General features: G+C 46.2%; 1 protein-coding gene across 2 annotated transcripts; it reads left to right on the top strand.

Moving 5' to 3' along the window:
* Positions 1 to 254: 254 nt before the first annotated feature.
* Positions 255 to 21,069, top strand: MYLIP (myosin regulatory light chain interacting protein). 2 transcript variants are annotated; one of them, XM_047858923.1, is made up of 7 exons: positions 255 to 556; positions 1,693 to 1,883; positions 13,431 to 13,616; positions 15,344 to 15,541; positions 16,036 to 16,200; positions 17,138 to 17,558; positions 19,505 to 21,069. In XM_047858923.1, exons 1-7 carry the CDS (start codon positions 470 to 472, stop codon positions 19,592 to 19,594), a joined length of 1,338 nt encoding a protein of 445 aa, XP_047714879.1. In that variant the 5' UTR covers positions 255 to 469; the 3' UTR covers positions 19,595 to 21,069. The 2 variants fall into 2 exon arrangements, with proteins under 2 accessions (XP_047714879.1, XP_047714881.1); XM_047858925.1 differs by having other exon boundaries at positions 1,116 to 1,883.
* The last annotated feature ends 5,560 nt before the right edge of the window (positions 21,070 to 26,629 follow it).

Raw genomic sequence — 26,629 nt, 5'->3', positions numbered from 1 at the left:
ACGTCCCTTCCCGTCCCGGGGCCGCCCTCCTCCCGCAAGCCCTCGGCGTCCGCAAGCTGCCACCTCCCCAGGCGGCCCGGGGAAACTCGGCCGGCGCTGGCAGGTCGGGCCGCGGCCGAGCGGACGCCGCTATTGGCCGGCGGGGCGGCGGAGGAGGGGCGGGGCCGCCGTGATTGGCGGGAGCCCCAGCCGGAGGGGGCGGGGCCACTATATCAGAGGAGTCCCTGTAGCGCCGCAGGCAGTCGGGCTGCTGGAGTGCGGCGCCGCCGCGGAGACCCGGGCAGCCGGCGGGCAGGCTGGCGAGGGGGTGGCGGGGAGGGCGCGGGGGGCGCGGAGCACGGGTCTGCGGCGCTGCAGCCTCCCGAGGGCCAGCCTCGCCGAGCCCGGGGCTGGGTCTGAGCGGTGGCGAGGCGGCAGCCCCGCGCACACCAAAGAGGAGGCGGCTGTGGCAGCAGCGGCGGCCCCAGCCATGCTGTGCTATGTGACGAGGCCGGACGCGGTGCTGATGGAGGTGGAGGTGGAGGCGAAAGCCAACGGCGAGGACTGCCTCAACCAGGTGACGACGAGGGGCCAGGCGGGGGCCCCGGCCGGTCCCCCGAGGCGGAGGGGCCTCGCGGCGGCGCCGGGCTCCGGGGCTCGCCGCCTGCCAGGGGGCGGGCGGCGCTGCGGCGGCGGCCGGGGGGGGGGGGGCGGTTTGTGGGGGGGGGGGGAGCGCGCCCCAGGCGCCCGGCCCGCCCCCCCCGTTCCTCCCCGTGGCCGTGGGGCACGCGGTCCCCGCACGCTGGGAGCGCGTGGTTGGGGGGGGGGGAAGCTCCCACCCTGCCCCCCACCCCACTCCCAGTCCCGCACTTTCCCGGAAGAAGGCGGTCCAGCCCACCTGCCGCAGGTGTGTGCATGATGCCGCCTTTCGGGTCCCCGCGGGGCCTGGCAGCGCCACCCGAGTCCCGAGATGAGGTGGCTGCTGGCCGGCGCTGGTCCCTGGGGTTGCTTGGCAGACAAGCCCGGCCCTTGTCTCTTGCTGCTTCTGAAATGGACCGTTCACCTGCACCTGCCGGTTTGCGGGGCTCGAGAGGACCTTGGGTTTTTGGTCATCCACCCCTCCGTTGTCTTTAAAGCTCGTGTTTCCTAAGGAGTAAAGAAGAATGGTTCCAAACAGTGCATATGGGTATGACAGACAGCAAATTTGATCTCCAGTGGGACGCCATGCCCTGAAAACCCCCCAGACCTGAGATGTTTGGAAAACCTCTTTTAACAAGCTTCGCTGACACTTGTGGCGTGTTTCCTCGGCGTGTTTGTTTTTTTGGAGTCCAGATGGTTAAAATTGTCCAGATAATCTGCCAGATCAGCTGTGCAGATTGTGCTGGTGGAGGGAATTCCCGTGATGGGAATAAGAGGGAAAATACCCCGTAGCTTCCTTTCCTCAGCCTTTCTGGAAGGCTGGTTTTAAGGACTCCTTTTTCTCTACTGCAATCGACCATCTCCTCGGTGTTAACCGAAGCACAAGCTCACTATTGGTGTAGGAACACTGGAAGCTTAGAACTTTGTTGTTACAGCTTTAAGGCAAGAATTGTAACACCTTCCTTGAACTTTGCAAAAAGTAGGCAGGGATCTTAGACCCAGATGGAGTCCTTGAGTTTTGCTTTGACTACATGGACTGTTTGCTCATCCATGCTGCATTCATTTTTGTTTTAGGTGTGCAGGCGGTTGGGAATTATAGAAGTTGATTATTTTGGACTGCAGTTTACGGGTAGCAAAGGTGAAAGTTTATGGCTAAATCTGAGAAATCGGATCTCCCAGCAGATGGATGGGCTAGCCCCTTACCGGCTCAAACTGAGAGTCAAGTTCTTCGTGGAACCTCATCTCATCTTACAGGAGCAGACTAGGTAAAGTGATGCTGAACTAAACCAATGTCAACCAGACCTTTGATTCCGTTGAGAAAGGGCCGTTGCACCTCCCCAGAGATGTTCACAGGCAAATTTGTTCGCTGCAGAGTGAGTTGGTTCATAACTGAGAAGTTTTGCACGGCACAGCCCTTTTGTCGAGGTGAACAGGGAGCCGCCTAGTTGGCCTGGGGTACATTTTCTAGCTCTTCCTGTGGTTTTTCTTGTCTTTATAAACAACGAGGGAGCAGGGTTGAAGTCTTACTAACACTCAGGATCAGTGCCACGGCACAGGAGGGAAAAAAAATTAGAAACCCAACTGACTTCCTGATAGCAGCATCTAATGCCCGATAGTAACCTCTGTCTCGGCAGTGTTAATACAGGTCATTGTAGACTGTTCTAACAGAAAGCAGGAAACAGTTCCTCTTGGGTTACTTAAACTTAGTCAACTTCAGCCTAGTGTCAGATTACAATATGCAGCAAAGAGCTCTGTCCCACTTAATGCAGATTTCTTTTTTTAACTTTTTACGTTTCTTGAAAACTTAGTAAGAAAACTTTGTAAGGTGTAGCCAATCTCCAGCCCACAAACATGTTTACACGTGATTGTTTAGACTGTTAAATTTATCTTCTAGAAAACCACCAGTAGCGGTAGGCAACTAGGGCATGCGGTTTCCTTTTTCCAACAGAAATGTTTTCTCTCCTGGACTGACTGTAATACTTCTCAAGGATGAGCCAGATTAGGAAAGTAGTGTCCAGTATTTATTGCTGAAATGCAAGAGACCTAAATCTTAGAGTGGCATGTAAACAAACAAACAAACAATGACCAAAAAGAAAAAAAAATGACTTTTAAACACAACAAACTCTGGGTCTAAATTCTAGTATTTTCCATAATCCTTTGGTTTGGAAAGTTGCCCTTACACATGAGAAATGTGAGTGTGACAATCTTGAGAAATGGTAAGTGAGCAAAACCCTTTAAGAGTTGTTAGCATGTGGTTTGTTTGTTTACTTAAGAACTGATAGAAACATCTTTTGAGATACTATTTGAATTGGAAATCTCTCCTTGTTGCTGCACTTTCAAAGGTGAAGGAGATGTTCAATTTTTTTTTTGTTTTCTGAGACAAGCTAGTATATTGAATTCTCAGTGCTCCTGAAAATGTCTTGAAAAATATTCACATGATTGCATGTTTAAGGATGTCTTAGCTGTGTATGTTAATCAGAATAAGTTGGTTGGGGGGAGGGGGGTGGTTTGGTTTTGGGTATTTGTCTAACTTAAAGCTGATTTGTGAAAGTTTCCACTGTGCCCTTCAGTGTGATAAATTGGAATAGAGTAAAAGGATACAGAAACACACGTATATATTATAACGTATTGGAGTTTTCATTGTGTGGTTCTGTCATGATTTCGCAATAATTTCTGGGCCTCCAGAGGCAAATCCATTTTGATGATACAAATTTATTTTTTAAACCTGCAGAGGCTTAGAGGACCAAATACATCATTTAAACAAAGGCTGAGGTCATAATAGTATGATACATTTATATTATGAATGGTTACAGACTTTAAAATTTGCCACTAGATGGTCTTTACCTGTGCTTTTTTTGCAAGTGAGTTAATAACCATTATCAAGTCCATTTTATTTATGCAAGATATTCTGTGAATTAGAATTGAAATAGAATTTCCTGTTACATTGACTCAATTGACTTTAACTCCTGAGACTCATGCCTCATAGCACTCTGAGAAGGCACATACCTAGTTAGCCCAGGTAATTTTAATTGATCTTAGTTCCTTTTGAAATCTTATTGAAAAATCAGTGTGATCTAAGCATTTGACTTGCTTTTAAAATATTGGCGAATATTACTTGTTTTCAGGAGGTTTGCCCAAAATGCAGAATTTGAAGAAAATGCCTCCTCAAGTTTATACAGCATTCTGCTTTTAATAGCTAAAGCGATTTGTAATTAGCATTTGTGCCTTTTCATTAGGATGAGAAGTTGTCCTGGGTCCAAAAAAGTCACAATTAGCGTTGTTTTTATGTACATGATACGACAGAGCACAATTACTTATTTTCCCTAGCGTCATGTTAGCCAGATAAAGCTGGCTGGTAAACTTTTTGATGTTTAACAGTTCATTATAAAATATTTATGTAAGATGCCGTGAAAATAAAATAGATCTGCGTGTGTTGTCCGTAAGCCCAGCTTTGCCAGTTCGGTTATGAGTGGTGATTTTGTACCATCTCGAAGTCAAGTCATGAGGGTACGTTTAGTATATATACTGAAAAGTGTCTGGACAGTTTATTAAATGGGGCTGAAATATCCTGGCCAAATTGGCCTCTGTGGAGAATTAAAGCAATGTACTCACAGTAGAGCTGGTCTAAGTGGGGGCAGTGAATCTGTTAGTTTGCAAGAGACTAGGGAGGCTGCTGGGGAATAGGCTGGAGGGCCTGTTTGTAACTGGAGACTGGGGGGGAGGGCTACGGTGGAGGGGGGAGCCGAGGTGGGGGGCGGCAGAGGCCCTGCATTCTCAGTGCAGCCCAGCCCCCAACTACCAGGGTATACAGACTTCCAAGACTGAGTACCCGCCCCCCCCAACCCCACTTCATTTCTCTTAAAAGGCCAAGAAGAGCTTGTCTCTAAATTTTTTTTTTTTCAACGTTTTTATTTTTATTTTTGGGACAGAGAGAGACAGAGCATGAACGGGGGAGGGGCAGAGAGAGAGGGAGACACAGAATCGGAAACAGGCTCCAGGCTCTGAGCCATCAGCCCAGAGCCCGACGCGGGGCTCGAACTCACGGACCGCGAGATCGTGACCTGGCTGAAGTCGGACGCTTAACCGACTGCGCCACCCAGGCGCCCCAAGAGCTTGTCTCTAAAATCCCCTCTAGCAGTAATTTTTTTTTTCCTTTGCTTCTGCTTCCCCTCTATTTTCCTTCATGTTTCCCTAAGTATATTTTTCCGAAAACAAAAAACAAAAAACACCCAACTGTATCACATGTCTGCTTAGATTGATAGAGTTAATCTGGGCTCTGATTTGGCCTAATTTTAGATTCTTTACCCAGATTATTACGTTTGCCTTTGAATGAGGGTCTGGAAAGTAACCAGAGTCTTGTCCAGACTCAGCTGGCACATTTGAGAGACAGAGGCAAGCAGGTATATCCAGCAGATGTTTGCCGTGCTGTGCATTGAAACAAAAAGTGAAACTAATGTATTTTGGAAGTAGATCTGAAATAATTATGATCTTTGAAATTCTTGCCTTTCAGAGGCTCTCAGTTAGTCACAGCAATTCAGACCAGATTTTGTCAACATTTTCACAGCCAGAGGTTAGAGAATTATATGCTTCATCTTCAGAGATGGTGATCATACCATCCACGGCCAATAAAATCTGTTTCTCCGGAACTTTGCCGCATTTTAGCAGAGTTCTGTGGTCTTTGCACTCGGGCTTCGTTAAGACTCAACGACACCCGAATTCTTTCCCAGAAAACAGCCTCAATACAAGGGTTCCATGAGTCCTGAACTAACTGTTCAGGGAGATGCTGTAATGCTGAGCGTTGAGTCTCATCAAGATTTCAGTGATGCGAGCGAGGGGTGTTGAGTTTGACTTGTCCCTTGTTAAATCCTGCCGTCTCCCAGGCTCCACTCATTCATCACTCCTTTGAAAAGCATCCGCTGGGCCCTGCTCAGGAGACTGAAGTGTCCCAAGGCATCACGTAGCTTTCCTTTATAGCATCTAATGAGCGTATAATGCTACTGTTTACCTATGTGACAATTTGTTTATTGTCAGCTACTCTAATAATTTAAATTCATGAAGCAGGGGACTGATCAACATCGTATCTCCAGAGTCTAGCAAGTGCCTGGTGCATAAACATTTGGTGAAACAATGAATTAAGAAATTAGAGATAAATAGAGGTGGAGTTAACGGACACAGATAATATGAGTTTTCTTAGTGAACTGATGTTCGCCAGTTTGCTTCTATGAACTGAAAAGTTTAAGACTATGTGAGAGACGTCTCACCATTAAAAAATGTATTGTAGGGATTATTCTCTGTTAAGGATTTGCTCAGTGCTTGGCATTCTTTTGCTTCCTTCCTTCGGCCTCTCCACTTCACCCCAAGCCATTTGTTTCTTGTGGCTGTTAGTTCTCATCTAAAATAAACTACCACTTGCCTGGACCTTCTGTGAAGTTCAGATAGTTTTCAAGCTAGAGGCTCTCTTAAATCTAATTTTCAACCAATTTATAGGTTCTAAGCACTTCCTAAACCCAATTTTTCCCTTTCTCGCAACAAAAATCACTTAGATGTCAAGATCTAGAGAAGATAGCACCGTTGAAATCCACAGAGCAAATGCCACATGCAACCATGGGCAGATTTGAGGTGGTAATCTTGAATGTGTTCCGACCGAATCATACGGATCTCAGCCAGGGCCTGCAATGATGTTCGAGATCTTTCAACACATTGTCACTGTTGGTAAAGGTTGCTTAACATAATTTACCTTTTAGGATTCACGATGGGTAGGATGTCACAACAATATTTATCTGCTATAAAGGTGTCACTGTGTTTTACATATCAACTCTGTGCCTAAGAGTAGAATGGCACATTCCCTTTGGTTTTTTGTTTTTGTTTTTTTTTAATGACCAAACTCAAAATAGGCCCCAGGAAAGTAAGACAAACTTGTATATTGTTTCCAGAAAGAATTGATTAGATTTCTGAATTCTAATTTATCTATTAACTCTTTCTTTTTGCTCAGAGTGTAGGCTGTTTGCATTATTGTCTGTTTATGTTAGCCACAGATCTCCCATCTGGGCACATTCAGTATCTTCATCAATGTCTCGTGCTTGTATATTTGTATGAAGGATCCAAAGAACATTTTTGATTTTTCATGCAACCCAAGTGAACTTTTAATTTTAAATATGTAGTTTTAAATAAAACTTGACTCTTTAGATGGCACATAGGGTCAGACTCCAGGGGCACCAGGCACACTTAATTCTCTGAGTCCTGCCCCCACTGTAGCCTGCCTCCAGACCTCTCCTCAATCTAGAATGGCATTCACTACAATCTAGACCCTTGGGAGAGATTGTAGCTAACACTTTTAAACTACAGGATTGCTGGATTGTTGCTTGCCTGGGTCAGGTATCTGTTGTGAGCGAGTAATCCTGTTTTTTCCAAGTGCTTCTGGTGTGGGTTGTCATCGCTTTTGATGTTGGGGATTTCCCTCACCCCCCCCCCCCCCCCCGTATCTTTTAAATGCTTTGGAACCTTAGGAAAAGCGAACTTGTCCATGGTTCCCATTTTGCATTTGGGGCTTTGAGAAGGATTCCCTTAAGCTGAATAGAGACTTGGCTTGGTCATTACTTGGCCATGACTCTTTCTCAGTTGCAAGCCTTCCATGGAGTGGAAGAGATCTGATAGTTCATTTGAGGTGTAAGAAGCTATTCATTTGAATTCTTAACCTTGACCCTAAGGATTTTCACTAGTGTTATTTCCTCAACCTCTTATGAAAATTTCCAAACATGCAGGTAAGTTGAAGATTTTCGCAGTGAACACCAATACCCCCATCTAGATTCTACTGTTAACCACTTAATCAGTTTAATATGCTTGCTTTATCACACGTTTATTTCTGATGCTTTTCAAAATAAGTTGTGGATACATACATTTCCCCCTAAATACTTCAGTATGCATATCATTAAGTAGAGCTCCATATTTGTCTACAGTTCTTTTTTTTTTCTTTTGATAAAATATTTACATATGATGAAATGCACAGAATCCTAATTATACCATTTGCTGAGTTTTAACAAACAGATGTGTCTGTTTAAACAAAATCCTTATTAAGATGTAGAATATTACCGGCACTCCAGAAAGTTCCCTCAGGCCCATCTGCAGTCAGTCCTCGCCCCCCGCCTTCCCTCCCGCCCCTCCACAAACAGGATTTGTTTTTCCAGCATAGATCTACTTCACACACATGGCATCACGCAGTGTCTGGCTTCTTTTGTTCATTATGTATTTTTTAGAGATTCATCATACTGATATATATCGATGGCTTGTTCATTGCTAGATAGTATTTCACCCTACGAATATACTACTGCTTGTTGACCCGTCCTTCTATTGATGAACACCTGTTTTCCAGCTATTGTGAGTAAAGCTGCTGTGAACATTGCAAGTACAATCTTTTGTAGACCTGTGTCTTCATTTCTCTTGAGTAAATCTAAGAATGGGAAAGCTGGATCGCAGAGGAGGTGGTGGTTTAGTTTTGTTTTTAACTTTTTTTTAATGTTTATTTTTGAGAGAGAGAGTGAGTGCAAGAGTGTGAGTGAGGGAGGGGCAGAGAGAGAGGGAGACACAGAATCGGAAACAGGCTCCAGGCTCTGAGCCATCAGCCCAGAGCCTGACGCGGGGCTCGAACTCACGGACCGCGAGATCGTGACCTGGCTGAAGTCGGACGCTTAACCGACTGCGCCACCCAGGCACCCCTACCTATTCTTTATATATACCAGTTCTTTGTCAGAGATACGTCTTGTAAATGTATTTTCTCCTGGGGCTTGCCTGTTTTCTTAATGCCTTTTGATGAGTAGAAATGTTTGATGTTGGTCAAGTCTAATGTATCAGTTTTTCTCCCTTATGATTCTTGCTGTGTCCTGAGAAACCTTGGCCTACCTTCCTCCCCCCAAGTCATGGAGCTGTTCTCCAATGTGTCCTTCTAAAAGTGTTACGGTTTTAACTTTTACGTTTAGGCCTACAGGCCATCAGGAACTGCTTTTTGTTTCGGTGGAATTTAAGATCCAAAACAAAAACATGTATAGTAATTTTTTCTTATTTGATAGGTTTTTTTTTTAGGTTTTTATCCAGTAATCTCTACACCCAGTGTAGGGCTCAGATTCATGATCCCAAGATCAAGAGTCACATGCTCTACCAACTGAGCCAGCCAGGTGTCCCCTTTTTCTATTCGATAGTTTTTAAGTGTGATTTGGCAGTTAGTTTGGTTTAAAACAAACTGATATGGTTAAGTGGCTCATTGGACTGAGGCAGACACACTCTGGGATGATCTCAGAGGGGGTCTAACTGGGTGGGGAACACACCAGCCATCACCAACGGATGGGATGGCCAGGTTCAGTGAGTCAGGTCTCGGGAAGAAATGCTGTTCATAGATTCTTAGCCATTTGAAAGATGTTTTAGGTCAGTTACTTAAATGCGGAGTCTAATAGTGAATGTGGATATAGTTGATTTACATTTGTGTCACAAGAAAGTTCTTCAAAATGATGTCACTGGGAAGATACTGGAGGGCAGTGATTGGGCATAACTGCCTATGGTGGACAGGCCAGTGACTCCCGTTGGTTTGCAGAAGGTTCTGCTTTGATTATCAGATGATTGCTTTATGAGACAAATCAGTGTTCAGGGGACAGTTCTCTGCTTACAGTCGTTAAAACATAAATGACCTGACTGTATTCCTTAAAACTGTGGAAAGGAATTAATTTTTACAGTAGAGGAAATTTGAGGTACTCTGAAACAAATGTATTAAGGATATGTGACTTTTTTTTTTTTTTAATGAGACTGGGGCGTTTCCGTCATAATGTTTGTTTTCAAATCTTCCATAAGGCTACAACACGGAGTTCATCTCTACCCATGATGCAAAGTTAGCCAGAATGTTTCACTTTGGGCCTCCAACCAATCCACTCGTCCACCGACCTTATCCACCTTCTTAGTAACTGAGTAAAACCTTGAACAACCAGGCAGCCAGAAGAATAGAAAATGCAGTTTGAGCCTATGTCTGCAGGACATATTCACAGACATTTACTTAAGACAAAGAAGTTTTTTTTTTTTCCCAAAGGCTTTCTGTTTGTGATTCTAGCCTCAAGTGAATTAGATAGGTCTACCGCTTTTGATCTTTAGATAAAAAAAAAACTAAAAAAAATTCACTGCAGGCAAGACCTCTTTGTCCACATCTGCTTGTTTTGATATTATCAGTAACCTTGCACCCACTTTACAAAAAAAAAAAAAAAAAAAGGGATGGGGAAGAATCCATGAACCAGAAAGTTACAGAGCAGATGGTTCAAGAGAAAATGATTGGGGGAAAAAATACTTGTTTAAAAATCACCCCAGGGGCCCCTGGGTGGCTCAGTCGGTTAAGCGTCCGACTTCAGCTCAGGTCATGATCTCACAGTTCATGAGATTTAGCCCCGCGTCGGGCTCTGTGCTGATGGCTCAGAGCCTGGATCCTGCTTCGGATTCTGTGTCTCCCTCTCTCTGTCTGCCCCCCAACCCATGGTGTCTCTGTCTCTCAAAAATAAATAAACATTAAAAAAAAAAATCACCCCACTAACTGTTGAGCCATCCCTGGATTCCTTATCGGAATGTCTCCAAGCTCTGTCATCTTCCCTGTTAGAAAGAGCACGTTAAATAGAGTCTGCTGATGGCTCACCACAGCTGGTGACCTTTGCTGTCACTGCTCCATGGTGCCATTCTCCTAGAGAACATAAAAATTTGTCACCCCAAAACCAGTTTGTGTCTGGAGTTAACTGTGATAGGGATATGCACCTTCACACGAAAAAGCTGTAAGTTCCATCTAAAAAAGGATCTATCAGATATGTTCATACTGTAACCCCAGGGTAGGGCTTGGCACAGAGGCAATGAATGACAAATATTTGTTGACTCAAAACGAAAAGGTTGTTTTATAGCCATGAAATTGGCAAAATGCAGGAAGAACCGTATCGGAGACTTGACGTAAATAGTAAAGGGGAGGATTCTTCCACTCACAGGGTATCGATTGCATTTCGGCCTAGAATGTGGAGTACGTACAAAAGGCCGGTTGTTCTCCTCCGTTTAAAAAATTCTGACCCACAGGCCTAGAAAAGATTGGCGTTCGGTCTCACCCTGCTGACCACCTGTTAATACTCTGTTACTGCTTTTTTGCCTGATTTCGGCAGCTGCCTCTCCAGAAGCGGGTGTGGACAGTTTGGAAAAAGAAATCGGATAGACTTAGCAAGTCTTCTGTTGCAGGCTACACACAACTCTTTCATAAAGCAGAAGACTAGTCTCTAGGTTGATCGTGGGGCAATACGTGAAAAGACCTTTCCACACGAGCAGAGATCAGATTTAGAAGACTTGTTTTTTGGATTCCCCCTTAAAATCCTACAGCACACCATTTCTTCTTTAAGCACATATTCAGATTTGTGTCTCCTACAAACACAGCCCCAGCGAAGAGAGACAGATCCGTTCACCAAGATGAAGTTTACCAAATGGTCATCTAAAAAAGGCTTTCGAAGGCCAAAGCCGCATCGTGACGCCGACATCCCGTGGGGAATGCCCGCCCTCCGCTGCTCAGATAGCTGTTTCAGGACGAGTTATTTTCGTGCTTATTTCTTTGCCCCGGTAGGGACCCCCTCCTCAGTTTAGCAGCGTGTCAGAAATACTTTAAAGACTAACAGATGTTTGGGTTAATAAAAACCATGCTTCTCTCCTTTCAGTGCTGTTATGCATTCTTACCGTGATTTCTTCATCGGGGCTCTCGATAAAGACAACCCTGCAGTATTTGGCGGAGTGTGATCATTTTAAATATTTCTTTATCATTCTAGAACACACAAAACATTGAATTCAAACATCTCTTCAAGGAAGATTAACGGCTCTTGCCTGCCTGACATCGTGAGACTGTCCGTAGAGCGCCTCCTTGTGTGTCTCAGCCCCTCTTCCCTTGGCTTTTCTTTCACTGCGCATGTTGTTCCCTCCACCCGGGACGTCAGACGTAAGACGAGAGTATAAATAAAAGCATAAAAGCAGTGTTAAGGATACCCAGCTCAAGCGGGAAGCTGGGCTTACGAGCCCTATTCAGAGCAGTGTTAGAGCTTTACTGCTGGTCGTAATTCAGTTGTTAGTGGAAGGAATATTGTGGCATTTAAGCAAGTTTGAGAGGCTATAACAAGTCATCAAAGGAAGGTTATACCTGTACGTTTGCCAGAGACCAATTTTATCATCTAGACTGGCCTGTCGCAGTTTGGATGCTCCGTTGAGAATCTTGGCGGAGCTGGATTGGCAGGCAACCTACGTGGAGTTTCCTAGGAGTTTCTAAGTCTGACGTACCTCACAGTGAACGGAGCGTAGTGTCCTATGCGACTGGGGCAGGCACACAAGGACTGCAACTTAGGTAGGGAAAGAAACTGACCACAGGCAATGTGCAGTTTTACATCCATTCGTAGAGCTCTGTGGTGCCAGGGACACTTAAGACATCCACTTATGTGCAGCTAACTGGTAGAAGATCAGAATATGTCAAATACTGTAAGAGAGGAATAAACAGCTTGCAGGTGATGTGGACAAAAAGGTATCTAAGTGAGGGGACAAAAAGAATACCCCGCGGGACACAGGGAACAGCCAAGACGAGAGTCGTGGAGACGTGAGCGTGCTTGGCCTTTCCAGGAAGAGGAATTGTCCCTTTCCCAGGGCACAGTGGCTGGAGGGAATGGTGGGTTGTGTGGCTGGACATCGGGGGCCACACCCACAGAAGCTTGGGTACACGCCAACAGCACGCTTCCTCGGCAAACAGTCGGGATCCCTCGAAGGATTATTTATTTACTTTAATGTTTATTTTTGAGAGAGATGGCACGAGCAGGGGAGGAGCAGAGAGAGGGGGAGACACAGAATGGGAAGCAGGCTCCAGGCTCCGAGCTGTCGGCACAGAGCCCGACGCGGGGCTGGAACTCACGAACCGTGAGATCATGACCTGAGCTGAAGCGGGGCGCTTAACCCAGGCACCCCTCCCTTGAAGGATTTTGAGCGGAGAGATAGCAAGCTTATCCCAGAAGCAAGTAGCTTGGAAGGTAGATTAGCAGAGTCGAGAGAGATCAGCTTTGGGGAGATTGTAAATTCTCTGACAGTTGAGAGCCACAAGTAGGACATCTGAGGTAAAAATGGGAAGAGTACAACTGGATTTAAGGAGTTTTCAGAGACAGAAAGTAGGTGGGAATAAAATGAAGAATCAAAAGTGGGTCTTGGGGTAAGATAATAAACGAGTCTCTGGTTTTCACTGGGAGAAAAGTGGGTTTGGGAAGGAAAACAGTGAGTTTGGTTTTGAACAGTGAAATCAGGATACTGAACATCCAAGTGGAGACGTCTGTAAGCAGTTGGACATCTGAATATGATGCTTACAGTGGTTGGGGCAAAGACTAGAGATTTGGGGGTCATTTGAATAAAGGTGAGGATCTAAGATACCGAGTCCATGTCAAGATCAAGTTTATGTGAACAGAATTTCTTTTAAAAAAAATGAAATGCGGAAACCTCTGTGAGATTATTTTGTATGTGCTAAATTGAATATTCCTGAGCTTGTCTCAGATTTGTTTTGTCTGAGTTACGCTTTTTATTCCGGAGAAACGAAAGTCCTTAGATTTATTTTGCCTTCATACTAAAAACAAAACAAAACAAAAAAAAATGTTTTTTAGTGGTGAGCGTTTTCAGGGTGGCTTTTTAAGTGACTGTGTGTTCCTTACCGAAAAGGGATTGTGAGATTGCACATCAAGCTAGTCCCCCGGTTGAGCTTGACATCAGGCTAGTCCCCAGGGTAACCTCATTGTCACGTTGCTTTGCAGGCATATCTTTTTCTTGCATATCAAGGAGACCCTCCTGGCCGGCCACCTCCAGTGTTCCCCGGAGCAGGCAGTGGAACTCAGCGCCCTCCTGGCCCAAACCAAGTTCGGAGACTATAATCAGAACACTGCCAAGTACAGCTACGAGGAGCTCTGTGCAAAGGAACTCTCCAGTGCCACCTTGAACAGGTGAGGCCGCTGTGGAGGTGACTGTTTACATTCATAGATCTAGTGAATTTATACATGTTTCCCAAAGAATATGAATCTACGGTATATATACAGATATTTGGTAAGGTTAAGACTAGGCCATTACCCAGTTTAGCCAAGTTGTTTTCTAAAGAGTCTCAGCCTTCCTTCTGAGAGATTTACAGGCACAAAACAATCCACCTAAATCTATGCCCTTATATAAAATGCTATGGAATGGGAATTTTTTAAATCTCTGAACTCTTAAGAATGCAAATCTCTGGGTGGCTCAGTCGGTTAAGTGGCCGACTTCTGCTCAGGTCATGATCTCACGGTTCGTGGGTTCGAGCCCCAAGTTGGGCTTTGTGCTGACAGCTCAGAGCCTGGAGCCTGCTTCCCATTCTGTGTCTCCCTCTCTCTCTGCCCCTCCCCTGCTCCTGCTCTCTCTCCCAAAAATAAACATTAAAAAAAAATCTAAAAATGCAGGTCTCTTCAAAAGTCTGTCATGTCTATTAGTATTTTCTTCACCCAGCAAAGACTAAACAAAGAGGCCAAAATAGGTGTTATCTCAGTTATCTGTTCTTGGGGGACAAGTTACCCCAAAACTTAGTGGCTTAATAACTATATATCACACTCCTGTGGGTCAGGAATCTGGCCATGGCTTGACTGGGTTCTCTGGATCAAGACCTTTCACGAGGCTGCAGGCAGGCTGTCGGTAGAGTTCAGTGTCATCTGAAGGCTCAGCCGAGGGAGGGGTCCCCTTCCGCGTTGACCCTTGTGGCGTGTTGGCAGGGCCTTATTCCCTCACCGCATGGGCCTCTCGAAGGGGCTGTTTCATAACGAGGTGGCTGGCTCCCCCCAGGACCAGCAGTCCAAGTCAGAGCAAGAGAGAACACCCAAGACAGAGGTCAGTGTCTTTTTAGAACTTATCTCAGAAGTGACATCTCACCACTTTTGCCATATTCTGTTCATTAGAAGCAAGTTATGAATCCAGCCAGTGATCAACACAACAGGCACTCAGCACTCAGGTGAAGGGATTCGCACAAGAGTGTGAATACCAGGAGGTGGGGATCTTCAAGGACTATGTTAGAGGCTGTCTGCCGCAGTAGACAGAATAAATCCTGCCGATGATCTGATCAACCTCCTAGAATGCTATATATTTTTTTTTAATGTTTGTTTATTTTTGAGGAGGGTGGGGAGAATGAGTGGGGGAGGGACAGAGAGAAAGAAGGAGACACAGAATTAGAAGCAGGTTCCAGGCTCTGAGCCATCAGCACAGAGCCCAGTACAGGGCTTGAACTTACAAACCACGAGATCATGACCTGAACCAAAGCTGGACACTTAACTGACCCGACTGTGCCTCCCAGACACCCCTATAATGCTATATTATAATGAAACTTACAAAGTAGACCCTTGCATGAGAAGTACCTACATACAAAACGTCTCATGTATATTTTTAGAGATTTTCCATAATTCTTCCAATTCACCTCTATCCGGCCTCTCCACTCGCTTTTTTACTAAAATGTCTAATAGTTGAGATCTGGAGCAGTGTCTTAGAAGTATATTATTACAAATTTGCTAAACAAATGAAATGTCATTGCTATGTCACTTTGAGTGTTACACATAAACGGCAGCGTCTGTATGATTCACTAGGGAAAATGATACAGATTTCCTCTCTAAGGACCACGTGCGTTAATCTGCCCACGCCTCTCTGCCCTTTTGGCATCCTGCAGCATTGTGGCAAAGCATAAGGAGCTGGAGGGGACCGGCCAGGCTTCTGCCGAATACCAGGTGTTACAAATCGTGTCCACGATGGAAAACTATGGCATAGAGTGGCATTCCGTGAGGGACAGCGAAGGGCAGAGACTCCTCATCGGGGTTGGACCTGAAGGAATCTCCATTTGCAAAGACGACTTTTGCCCAATTAATAGGTAACGTACCTACGTCTTCCATTTTGTTTCAGCCCCGAATGTGCGTATATCCCTTTGTAGCTCTGATTATTAAAATAGATAAAACTGGAAAGGGATTTGCTAGACAGTTAGCTATGCTTTGGGGATGAAATGTTTCATTTTGGGTATGTATATTAATTTGAGTCAGGCCTCGATAACCATTGAATTACTCTTTAAACTACAAACTCAAGTGTATTGATGTGGCAGTTAATATTTTTTAAGTACGTTCACTGCTGTAAAACTCGCGTTTCCACCTACACACACGTACGCACACACGCGCGCATCACTCCCAACACTTCTCTCCACAACTGGTTTCCAACGCGCCTCCATGACTAGCGAGCCAAGTGCTTACTAGGAGTCCTAGAGCGATCTCATTGTCCTGCGGGGTCCTGAGCACAGGCGAGTCCTACGAAAGGGCACACACCCTGACGGGCCTCTCCTTCCGGGCTTGCTCACCTTCTCGTCCCGTGTTTCAGGATTGCTTACCCGGTGGTCCAGATGGCCACCCAGTCGGGGAAGAACGTGTACTTGACCGTCACCAAGGAGTCCGGAAACAGCGTCGTGCTCTTGTTCAAGATGATCAGCACCAGGGCCGCCAGCGGGCTCTACCGGGCGATAACGGAGACGCACGCTTTCTACAGGCACGTAGCGCTCCGTCCCCACAGCCCGAGCGTCTGTCTGCAGCTCTAAGTTTTCGGGTGCCACCAAGGGGCCTACGGTTTCTGGGATCGCCGTGTCCACGAATCTTGTTCAGAATTCAAGAAATCCACCGCTCTCGAACATTTTGTTCGTTGTATTCTGCGTGGCGGTGGGGGCCTTCTCAACGTGGTGCTGCTTTTACCACAGAACGTGCGTGGGAGTGAGCTGCACAGACCCCTTCCCCCCGCTTCTCTTGCCTTCTTTCCTCACGGCAGCTCCTCTCCCGGGAGCTCTGAGTGGTCGGACCCGTCCCACGACGGCTTTAACGCATCCCCACAGGATGACCTAACCGTCCTTGTGGGGGAGCCGCTATCCCGATTCCTCACTCCATAGTACAAGGATTTTTTTTTTTTTTTTTTTTTTTTTTTTACTGACAGTAGCAATACCCTCGTTTCAGAAGGTGCTTTAAGGTAGACTTGTGATTTGACCCAAATATTTGAGAAATTGAAGCTAAGAAATTTAATTGCCATCTTAACCTTTTTTTATGTTAAGGTAGACACACACATCTTGGAGCAGAATGGAAAATTTGTAGAAATTTTTAACATAAAAGCCAGGACTCGAAAGAAGAAAATGTCCTTTTTTCCTCGCCACAAGCTGTTTTTGACGACTGCTTGTGTCCCCGGAGGTGAGGGTGCGCGCTCACTGTTTCTGCGTTTATCACTCCTTCGTCAAGGTCCTTTGGGGACACCGGAGAAACCCGGAGGTAGAATCATGAAAATGTTTAGCACAGATACCACTGGAAGAATTTACTTGCAGGCATGCACACAAGAATATAAATGTCTGCTGCCACAGAATATTCTCATTCACGGCAGCATTTGAAGGTCTGAGTCACAGAAGTGCCCGGGCTTGTAGGTATTGACGTGCCGCGTCTCCCTGCAGGTGCGACACGGTGACCAGCGCCGTCATGATGCAGTACAGCCGAGACCTGAAGGGCCACTTGGCGTCTCTGTTTCTGAATGAGAATATCAACCTCGGCAAGAAGTACGTCTTCGATATCAAAAGAACGTCTAAGGAGGTGTACGACCACGCCAGGAGAGCCCTGTACAACGCCGGCGTCGTGGACCTCGTTTCGAGAAGCGACCCCAGCCCTCCGAACTCCCCGCTCCAGTCCTCGGACAGCGGCCTGACCTGCACCAGCTGTGAGGGCCTCAGCTGCCAGCAGACCAGGGCGCTCCAGGAGAAGCTGCGGAAGCTGAAGGAGGCCATGCTGTGCATGGTGTGCTGCGAGGAGGAGATCAACTCCGCCTTCTGCCCCTGCGGCCACACTGTGTGCTGTGAGGGCTGCGCCGCCCAGCTGCAGGTGAGGGGTGCTCGGCGGCCCTCCCCTGGCGGGCGGGCTCTCTCCCCGCTGTGAGCGGGGCTCCTGAGCCCCTGCTGCGTGCCAGGTGCAAGCCGGAGGGCCCCGCCACGCCCGGCTAGGGTCCCCGCATCCGGGGACCCCAGAGGTGTTGCTCTAAGGGGACATCTTGGATCGCCGTAGTATTTGCCACAGTGTAACTGCCGTAAACCGTAGGCTTTTTTCAGGTTCTGGGAACGAGGCTCAGATTCACAGGGCAGCGCGTCTCAGTCAGTGGGGTGACCGGGGGCTAGAACCCAGGCCTCCCGAGCACTGGGTCAGGACTTGCAGCTTCCATTTGTGTCTCTTCCCGCTTCCCAACGCTTAGGATGATGGTTTTTGTTTTGTTTCGTTTTTTAAGTTTGTTTATTCTCATTTTTTTAATTAAAAAAAATTTTTTTTAAGTTCATTTATTTATTTTGAGAGAGGGAGAGTTGAGGGGCGGAGAGAGGGAGAGAGAGAATCCCAAGCGGGCTCTGTGCTGTCAGCCCAGGGCCCAACACAGGGCTCCAACCCACAAACTGTGAGATCATGACCTGAGCCGAAATCCAGAGTCAGAAGCTTAACCGACTGGGCCACCCAGCCTCCTCAGGAGGATGGTCTTTATTATTTACTTAAAATACTTGAAAAAGAATACTTAAGAGGTTTTAGTTACAGCTACCTTGTCGTTATCCATGGGTGGATTGTTTGCTCTGTGATTATCTGTGATTAATTTTCTTTGATGGCTCCATATGCCTCTAGGGGGCATCTTGGATTGGCCTTTAGTAAGTCAAACTAATTTTATTATCAGTACAAAAAATAAAAGTCATGCATGTTTTCCTTTCTTGCACCTTACATTTCCTCTTACAATAATTTTTTCTGTTCGTTTTCATTTCTAAGAACTGTTTGCTTAATGTCAGTGCGGTTTTATTTAACAGAAGCCCTCAATACATTTAAAATTTTTTAAATAGTAGGAGGGGAGGCGCCTGGGTGGCTCAGTCAGTTAAGCGTCTGACTTCATCTCAGGTCACGATCTCACAGTTCACGGGTTCAAGCCCCGCATCAGGCTCTGGGCTGACAGCTCGGAGCCTGGAGCCTGCTTCGGATTCTGTGTCTCCCTCTCTCTCTGCCCCTCCCTGACTCATGCTCTGTCTCCCTCTCAAAAATAAATAAAACATTTTTAAAAATAAATTTAAAAAAGCCCTAAATATCCGGTCCTTCAAAAGCTGCTAATTTCAGAACTATTTTTAGGGTCCTATAATGAGCCATCAGGATGCCTTTGTCTTTCTGAAGAGTAGATCATTCTACTACAAGGAGTTATTTCTCCAGAAGCAGTCACGGATTTGCCTTTTTCCACCTACTTGGTCTGATCCCCATGCCTAAGGCTCCCCTGTGGGGGGGGGGGGGGGGGCGGGCCGGAGGTGGGGGGGAAAGGTGGGGGAGGGACAGTGCTTGCTGAGAAGCCAGCCGGGGATGTGGCGCTGTGACCTGCGACTTGGAGCAGAGCCATGTTCACTGGCCACGTGGCATTAACCCAGTGACGCTGGTCTGAGTCAGCCAGCCGCCCAGACTCCGGAAGGGTCTCCAATTTCCTGCCTCACTGCCAGAAGGGGTTACAGTCGGCCCCTGGAGGGACCACAGCCTTCTTGCACGGCAGTAGTTCTTCAGCAGCCACTCGTTGTGCCTGGTTTAGCGCGTGACTGCAAACCTAACTAATTGCCTGCACTTCATACTTTTCCCCAATATTCTGAGCCCCTTGTAAGGTATAGAATTTCAAGCCCGTTAGAAAACAAAGACCTCTACCAGTGGAGAGCTAGAAATAACTGTGACCACCACTTACTAGCAAACGGAACAGAGTAGGCGCCACACGTGAAACTGAAGACCCATCCTTGAAGGTGTCCTAACAAATACTGTTGGCTTCTCTTTTCCAGTCCTGTCCGGTCTGCAGGTCGCGGGTGGAACACGTGCAACACGTCTACCTACCGACCCACACCAGTCTCCTCAACCTCACCGTGATCTGACGTGTCGTGCACTTAACTGGACAAGCCACGCTTCCGTGAACTGCACTATTACTTAAACTAAAAAACGATCGTGGAGAAAATAAGTACTCTGACACCCATCTGCCATGCAGTGTTTAAAAAAGAAAAAAAAAAAAAAAAAAAGGAAGACTCAAAAGAATATTCCTCCCCATCAAAACAAACCATGCGTAGAATCCGCACCTGCAGTGGTGGGGACCAGGAAGGGTTCTGGGACACAGACATGTTCCTTGGGCTCATTCTTCTTATGATCAAGTAAAGGAATAAGTCAAATCTTTGATGTCAGTTAAGTGGCAGCATAGCCAAAAAGTTGGGTACCCTTTAGGAAAGGATATTGTTAAGTCTCCTTAATGTATCCCAAGGTAAGTTTCCTACTTGCAGCAAATTTTGTAAGAATTCGTTTTAAGAATTTACTTGGTTCTTTTTGTACGGTCATGGAGCTCTGAACATTTTAATAGGAAATTTTTCTTAAGGAAACCGTCATTTTAATGTCATTTCTGTTTTTATAACTTGGTCGAGAATGATTGGAAGGCAAACAGGCGAAAAGATCAATTCTGCGACTTGTAAAAGGTTGATCACCAGGTTGCCCGATGTAAACCGGTCTGGCTGGTGGAAAACTGGTCACTCCGTGTGTACGGCTTCCTCTTCCCTCCCCGTCTCCTCACCCCCACGTCTTGCGATTTATAAGACACTACCGGTCTGGTAAGAAGATTTCTGTGGAGCAGTCCTCACTCCTTGGGCTCTTGAGTTGGTGGAGTAGATCATTTAAGTTGAAGAGGGAACCCGCGTTCCTCGGAAAGCCAAGTGTTGCTCGCGGAGATGAAGCTTCCCGGTGTACAAACCGGGGGGTTCTCCACTTCTCCCCAAAACTCCAGCTTCATCCGGTGGGGTCGCTTTTGCTTGAGCCATCGAGCCTTTACAGCCTTATCATAGGTATCTTAGAGATTGTATGCTTTTTGTTTCTGGTTTTTTTTTTCGTAAGTGCTTACATATTAACGTTCAGTTGTCCCCTCCCTACGTCTCAGAGGGGTTTGGAGCTTCTTCGTTTCTTTGTTCTTAATCAAGTTATCCACTCCCACTTGGGCATTTTGGATGCTGGTCAGCTTGTGGGTTTTCTAGGACGTCGGGACACCTAGATGACCTTATTGGGTGCAATACTAGCTAAGTTAAAGCTAGGAACCTACACTGTCACTTTACTGAGATTTCCGAGTATACTTTTCATATTGCCTTAATGTAGCAGTAATGTGTTTATGCATTTGTTTCTTTGCACAGACATTTTGTCAAATATTAAAACTCTACTTTTTTATGGCACATATTAGCACATAAGCCTTTATTCCAAGAGGTATTTATTTTTTCACTTGTAAAAAAAAAAATAATGTTTCCACATAAAGAACTCTGTTATATCCTCAAGGACTTCTGTCTTTTGTATTCAGGATAATAAAGACTTTAAAGCAAACATGGCTGTTGGAGTCATCACAGTTTTTGTCATTGAAGCCAGTTGTCTTCACTAAAAAAAAAAAAAAGCATTGGTGACATCACGCTTGGTATCTATTGTGGTCATATATGGAAAACTTGAAAACGTTGGGGGTGTCGGCTCTAATCGAGAACATTCATCCACTTATTCACTCCTCTGCTTTCTGGTCTAGGATTGAAATGTAGGCGAAAACGGAGTTATCTCTGTAAGCAGATGCAAAGTAAAAATTGGGGATGGGACCAGAAGGTGTTGGAGGAGAGGAATAGCAGAAGTGGAAGGTAACAATTTAATTTTTTAATGTTTATTTTTGAGAGCACGAGTGGGGGAGGGGCAGAGAGCGAGGGAGACACAGAATCCGAAGCAGGCTCCAGGCTTCGAGCTCTCAGCACAGAGCCCGAGGCGGGGCTCAAACCCAAGAATTGTGAGATCATGACCTGAGCCAAAGTCGGACGATTAACCGACTGAGCCACCCAGGCGCCCCTGGAAGGTAACGATTTAGACCCAGATGATGCAGCTAGTTAGTTGCCTGGACAGATGAGTACCTGTCGGGGTCTGAACAGTAACGGTCTCAGGGGACAGACTCTGGGAATATACTTTGTGGGATGCCTCGCTGCTGCTGCTGGGATCTGCTGTAAGCATCCCCGGGTGTGCTCATTTGTGCTGCTGGGTGTCGTCTAGAACGCGGCACGTTATATATGTAACCGATAATTAGCTGTAGCAGTTGAAGGATGTGATTTCAACTGCAACAGAAGTTCAGTCCGGCACAAGTACGATCATTGCCAGAAAATAACCTTTTAAAAGTTGAGAGATGGGCATTTATTTTCTATGATTCCTGTACCTGATTCAGTCTTCCGTCGATTTCTAGCCATCCTTCGTTCCTTGAGTACGTAAGTCATCCTTGCATGCTGGAAATTTAACGAGGATCAAGACGTGATTCATCTGTCACTGCTTCACATAGAGAGGTTAAATACTCAAAATCATAAGACTATGAGGAGGAGCTGCGGCAGGGTCAAGGAGCTGGATAGCTAGAATGGGGCGTAAAACGTGGCCGTCCATAGGAGGTCCAGGGTTCTGGGAAAGAGTGGGTCTATTTTGAGAAGTGAGGAGATGCTACAAGTTCCCAGACCATAGTGAGCCGTGGACACGTGTGAGACAAGCATGTGGACCTTATAGGTGGAGGCCAACGCACGTTGGGTGGCGTGTGAAATAACAGGATGGTGCTGGAGGAGGAGGCTGGGTCAGAGATGCATTGTGGTCTTGCATTTTCAGTGGGAGGGCATGGGTAGGCATAGAGGAGACGGCCATGGAGAGGCTGAGTTAAACAATATGGCAGAAGGGCGTCGCTGTGGCTCAGTTGGTTGAGCGTCCACCTCTTGATTTCGGCTCAGATCACAATCTCACAGTCGTGGGATCGAGTCTCACGTTGGGCTGTGCACTGAGCGTGAAGCCTGCTTAAGATTCTCTCTCTCAAATAAAAATGAAACGGCAGAGAGGAATAAATGGAGAGACTGAAGCCTCAAGAGGCTGTTCTGTCAAAAGACACAAGTTACAAGGGTTACAAGTCCACCCAGTGCTGTCAGTGAGGAGCCCAAGGCAGGTCCTGAACCCACGAACCACGAGATCATGACCTGAGCTGAAACCAAGAGTCAATCACTTAACCGCCTGAGCCACCCAGGCACCTCAGGCCAAAGCTTTAGTACAGTTCTCCCAAGCAGTGGAAGAAAGCCTCGATGGAGTTTGAGTATAATCACCATCTAAGACAAAAGGCAGCCGTTTTTGTCTTTCTCCTTGCTCATCACGAGTGCCTTCTCGCAGAACTTCTAAAACACCACAGATGACTTTTATTCATGTTTGCAGAGTCTCTTTGAAATGGGTTTGCTTAAAAACTGCAAGATATTGGGGCGCCTGGGTGGTGCAGTCGGTTAAGCGTCCGACTTCAGCCAGGTCATGATCTCGCAGTCCGTGAGTTCGAGCCCCATGTCAGGCTCTGGGCTGATGGCTCAGAGCCTGGAGCCTGTTTCCGATTCTGTGTCTCCCTCTCTCTCTGCCCCTCCCCCGTTCATGCTCTGTCTCTCTCTGTCCCAAAAATAAACGTTGAAAAAAATAAATAAATAAAATAAATAAATAAAAACTGCAAGATATTAAAGAGTTAGCCCTATGCCTTTTAAAACCGAAACTGTGTCAGGAGCACCCAAACGACACACATTTGACACACGTGCTCGTGGCTTAAAGAAAAAATTCATTCCAAGCAAACGCTGAACACCCGCTGTTCATAAAGCTTGCGCAAACGCTGAGGAGGAGAAAAACCTTGAAGGCGTGAGGACGCTATCAGGGAGCGATTCTTCTAGTTGAGAAGAAAATTCCTACACGTGTTTATGAAACAGATGAATGGTTCTAAGACCAAAAATAATAATCCATAGGCATATGTGTGTATAGACCTCTATTACACGTATATTACATATATATGTATTCTTAACCATTTTTCTCCCTGATCCTGTTCCTGAATACTTAGATCGTTGTAGGCTGGGTGAGTTGGGGAAGGCTTTTTGAAGTAGGTAAGTTGTTCTTTGTGTTGAAGTGAGTACAGAATTTAGGTTGGCGGGAAGGAAAATAAAGCTCAAGAATGGGGAAGAGCCCGTGGGCGAGAAGCACAGGATAGAAGGAACAGAGAGGGAGAAGTGGAGCCAGTTCATGAAGAGTCTTGACTTGCTGGAATAAAGGTTTTAAGTTTGATTTGGTAAGTGTGTAAAAGCTGTAGTGAGGTCTTTCTTCCTCTGTTGATTCGCCCAGCTTTTTATTCATTAACTTGGACATCGATTTATCAGCTCGGCAAATATTTATTAAGCACCGAGGATAGATCAAGCTCTCTCTTACAGGCCCGGAGCGGTGGTTCTCAACCAGGGGCCCTTTTCTCCCCGCCCCCCCCCCCCCAGGAGGCCACGGGCAATGTCTGGAGATGGTTTTAATTGTCACACTGGGGATGGGGTGCTACTTGCATTTAGGGAGTGGGGGTCAGGGATGATTCCCACAACAAGGAATGTTCCAGCCCCGGATGTCAATGGTGCTGCTGTTGAGAAACCCTGGGCTAGAAGGTACAAATGTCAGAGAGAAAGTCCTTGCCCTCTAGGGTTACCAGGGGGAGGGGACACCGTAAGCTAATAATTCCAGCACACTAAGGTCCACAGTGAAAAGAGTACTGGGTTATTTTGAAAGGGCAGGACACTATGCCATCAATTCTGTTTGGGGTTGGAAAGATTTCTGGAAGAAAGTCACATTGGAGATGAACCTTCAAAGATGAGTACAAGGTTGGTTTCCCAGACGGGAAAGGTGGGTGGGAGGAGGTTCTTCAAAAAGGTGGCCTGTTTGGGACCTAGCGGGTGGCTGGGTGTAATTGGAGTTCCAGGTCTGTGGTGGGATGGATTGAGGCCCAATGGTGAGAGATGACGTTAGGTTGGGGCATAACACATCCAGGAGGGTGCTATGGGCCCCGCCCATCCCTACCCCAGCCCTACTTGATAAGAAGGTCAATGTCCACAAAGGTCACACAAAGGAACCTAAAAGTAGCTGGGTTCTGGGATTCTGTTCACACCACTCTCGTCTGCAGATTTTATTTCCGCATCTGGGCTCTGGTAAGTGTGCGTCCTCTGAGCTTTGAGTAAAGGTAATAGCAAAATAGAGCTCTCGCTAATAATTTGCCCTAGAGATGGAAGCTGTCAGATAATCATTCAGAATTTAAAACCTCATTTCAATATTCCTTCAGATGAAGAAAATGGTAAGATAAAAATATAGCAGGACTTATTAGCACCGCCTTACCCATTTTCCCCCTAAATGGTTAGAACATGCTGCCTTTCCCTGCTCTTTACCTCAGCATTTCCGTTATTAAAGCTGTCTATTTCTCAGTTCTAAATCCTAGGAGGATTTCCCCCCATGAATTTAACATGACTGACGAAGCCTGCTCCAGGGTAAAACTTTACTGCAAATTATCTAACTCAGACGAGGCCTCGTAATAAAGAGACCGAAAAGGAATCACGGCCCTTTTGTGGCTTCAAATGTGGAGTTACCTTTCTCCTTCACCCCCAATTTCATGATTATGCATAATGGAAGTAGGCCGGCTTTGTAAAAAGATTACACGCAACAAATGTCCTTTGTGTTCAAAACCAGGGCTCCGCTGCTGCCTATGGCCAGGAGAGCGTGCGAGTGAGCAGTACGGGGTGGAGGAGAGCGACAAGGCCACCATTTGTAAGCTTCTTCAAGGGCCATCCCTACACGTGTGGAACGATGCTCACGCGCGCTGGGCAGGTACGGCCCTTAGAGTCAAGGCAGCACCTTCCGGAATGGTACTCAGGTTATCTATTCGAGTCCAACTCCCTACTGTGTCTGACCATGGCCTTCCTGGGTTTTAGGTATTCTATAAGCTCTACCAAAGCAAGTGTAACCTCCACAAATGAACCAGTTACACTGGAAAAGGAAACTGGAAGCAGCATTATAAACCTCAGTGCCTCCTCTTTCCCCTCTTTGTAGGAGAACGTGTAAGGTGTACGTACGTAAGGTATAAAACGTAGTATCTAGTCTGGGGGAGCCATGACCTCCCCTCACCTGGGTTTGGTTCCAGACCACCTCACAATAAATGGAATATCACAATCAAGTGAGTCAGATGAATGTTTTGGTTTCCCATATAGAAGTTCTATTAACACCCTACTGTGGTCTATTAAGTGTACAATAGCACATGTCTAAAAAAAAACAACGTACCTACCTTCATTTTAAAACACCACTAGGGGCGCCTGGGTGGCTCAGGTTCCAACTCTTGATCTCACCGTTCCCACGCTCGAGCCCGGAGTTGGGCTCTGCGCAGGCAGCATGGAGCCTGCTTGGAATTCTCTCCCTCCCTCTCTCTGTCTGCCCCTTCCCCACATGCTCTCATGCTCTTTCAAAATATGTAAACACTAAAAAAAATTTACCACTAAAATTTGCTAGCTATTATCTGAGCTTTTGGCGAGATGCAGTCTTTTTGCTGGTGGTGGGTCTGGACTACACATTGATGGCTGCTGACAGATGGGGTGGCTGTGGCCATTTCTTAATATAGCTGTGAAGTTTGCCATGTCGGTTCTTTTTTTCAGTAGTGAGTTCTCTGTAGCATGCGATGCTATTTGATAGCATTTGACCCACAAGTAGAACTTCGTTCAGAATTGGACTCCATCCCTGCTTTCAAACCCTGACGCCGCTTTCTCAACTACATTTATATAATATTCAAAACCTTTTGTTGCCATTTCAACCGTCTTCACAGCATCGTCACCAGGAGTCGCTCCATCTCCAGAAGCCACTTTCTTTGCTCGTCCCTAACACACACTTCCTCATCTGTTCGAGTTTTGTTATGAGATTGCAGCCATTCAAACATAAGAATGATGAGAAGTTGGAAATATTGTGAGACTTGCCAGAATGTGACGGAGACAAAGTGAGCAAATGCTGTGGGCAAGTGATGTCGATAGACTGGTTGCCACAAACGTTCCATTTGTAAAAAACGCGATACCTGTGATGCGCAATAAAGC

The sequence above is a fragment of the Prionailurus viverrinus genome, chromosome B2, assembly GCF_022837055.1.
Source record: "Prionailurus viverrinus isolate Anna chromosome B2, UM_Priviv_1.0, whole genome shotgun sequence".
Classification (NCBI taxonomy): Eukaryota; Metazoa; Chordata; class Mammalia; order Carnivora; family Felidae; genus Prionailurus; species Prionailurus viverrinus.
This window is presented reverse-complemented; position numbering and strand designations above follow the sequence as displayed.

Bases quoted from the DNA above. Each gene is read 5' to 3' on its own strand.
- MYLIP (XM_047858923.1), top strand. From the start codon at position 470: ATGCTGTGCTATGTGACGAGGCCGGACGCGGTGCTGATGGAGGTGGAG. The intron at 557-1,692 runs GTGACGACGAGG...TTTTTGTTTTAG, and splicing joins GCGAGGACTGCCTCAACCAG to GTGTGCAGGCGGTTGGGAAT. The intron at 16,201-17,137 runs GCACGTAGCGCT...GTCTCCCTGCAG, and splicing joins GAGACGCACGCTTTCTACAG to GTGCGACACGGTGACCAGCG.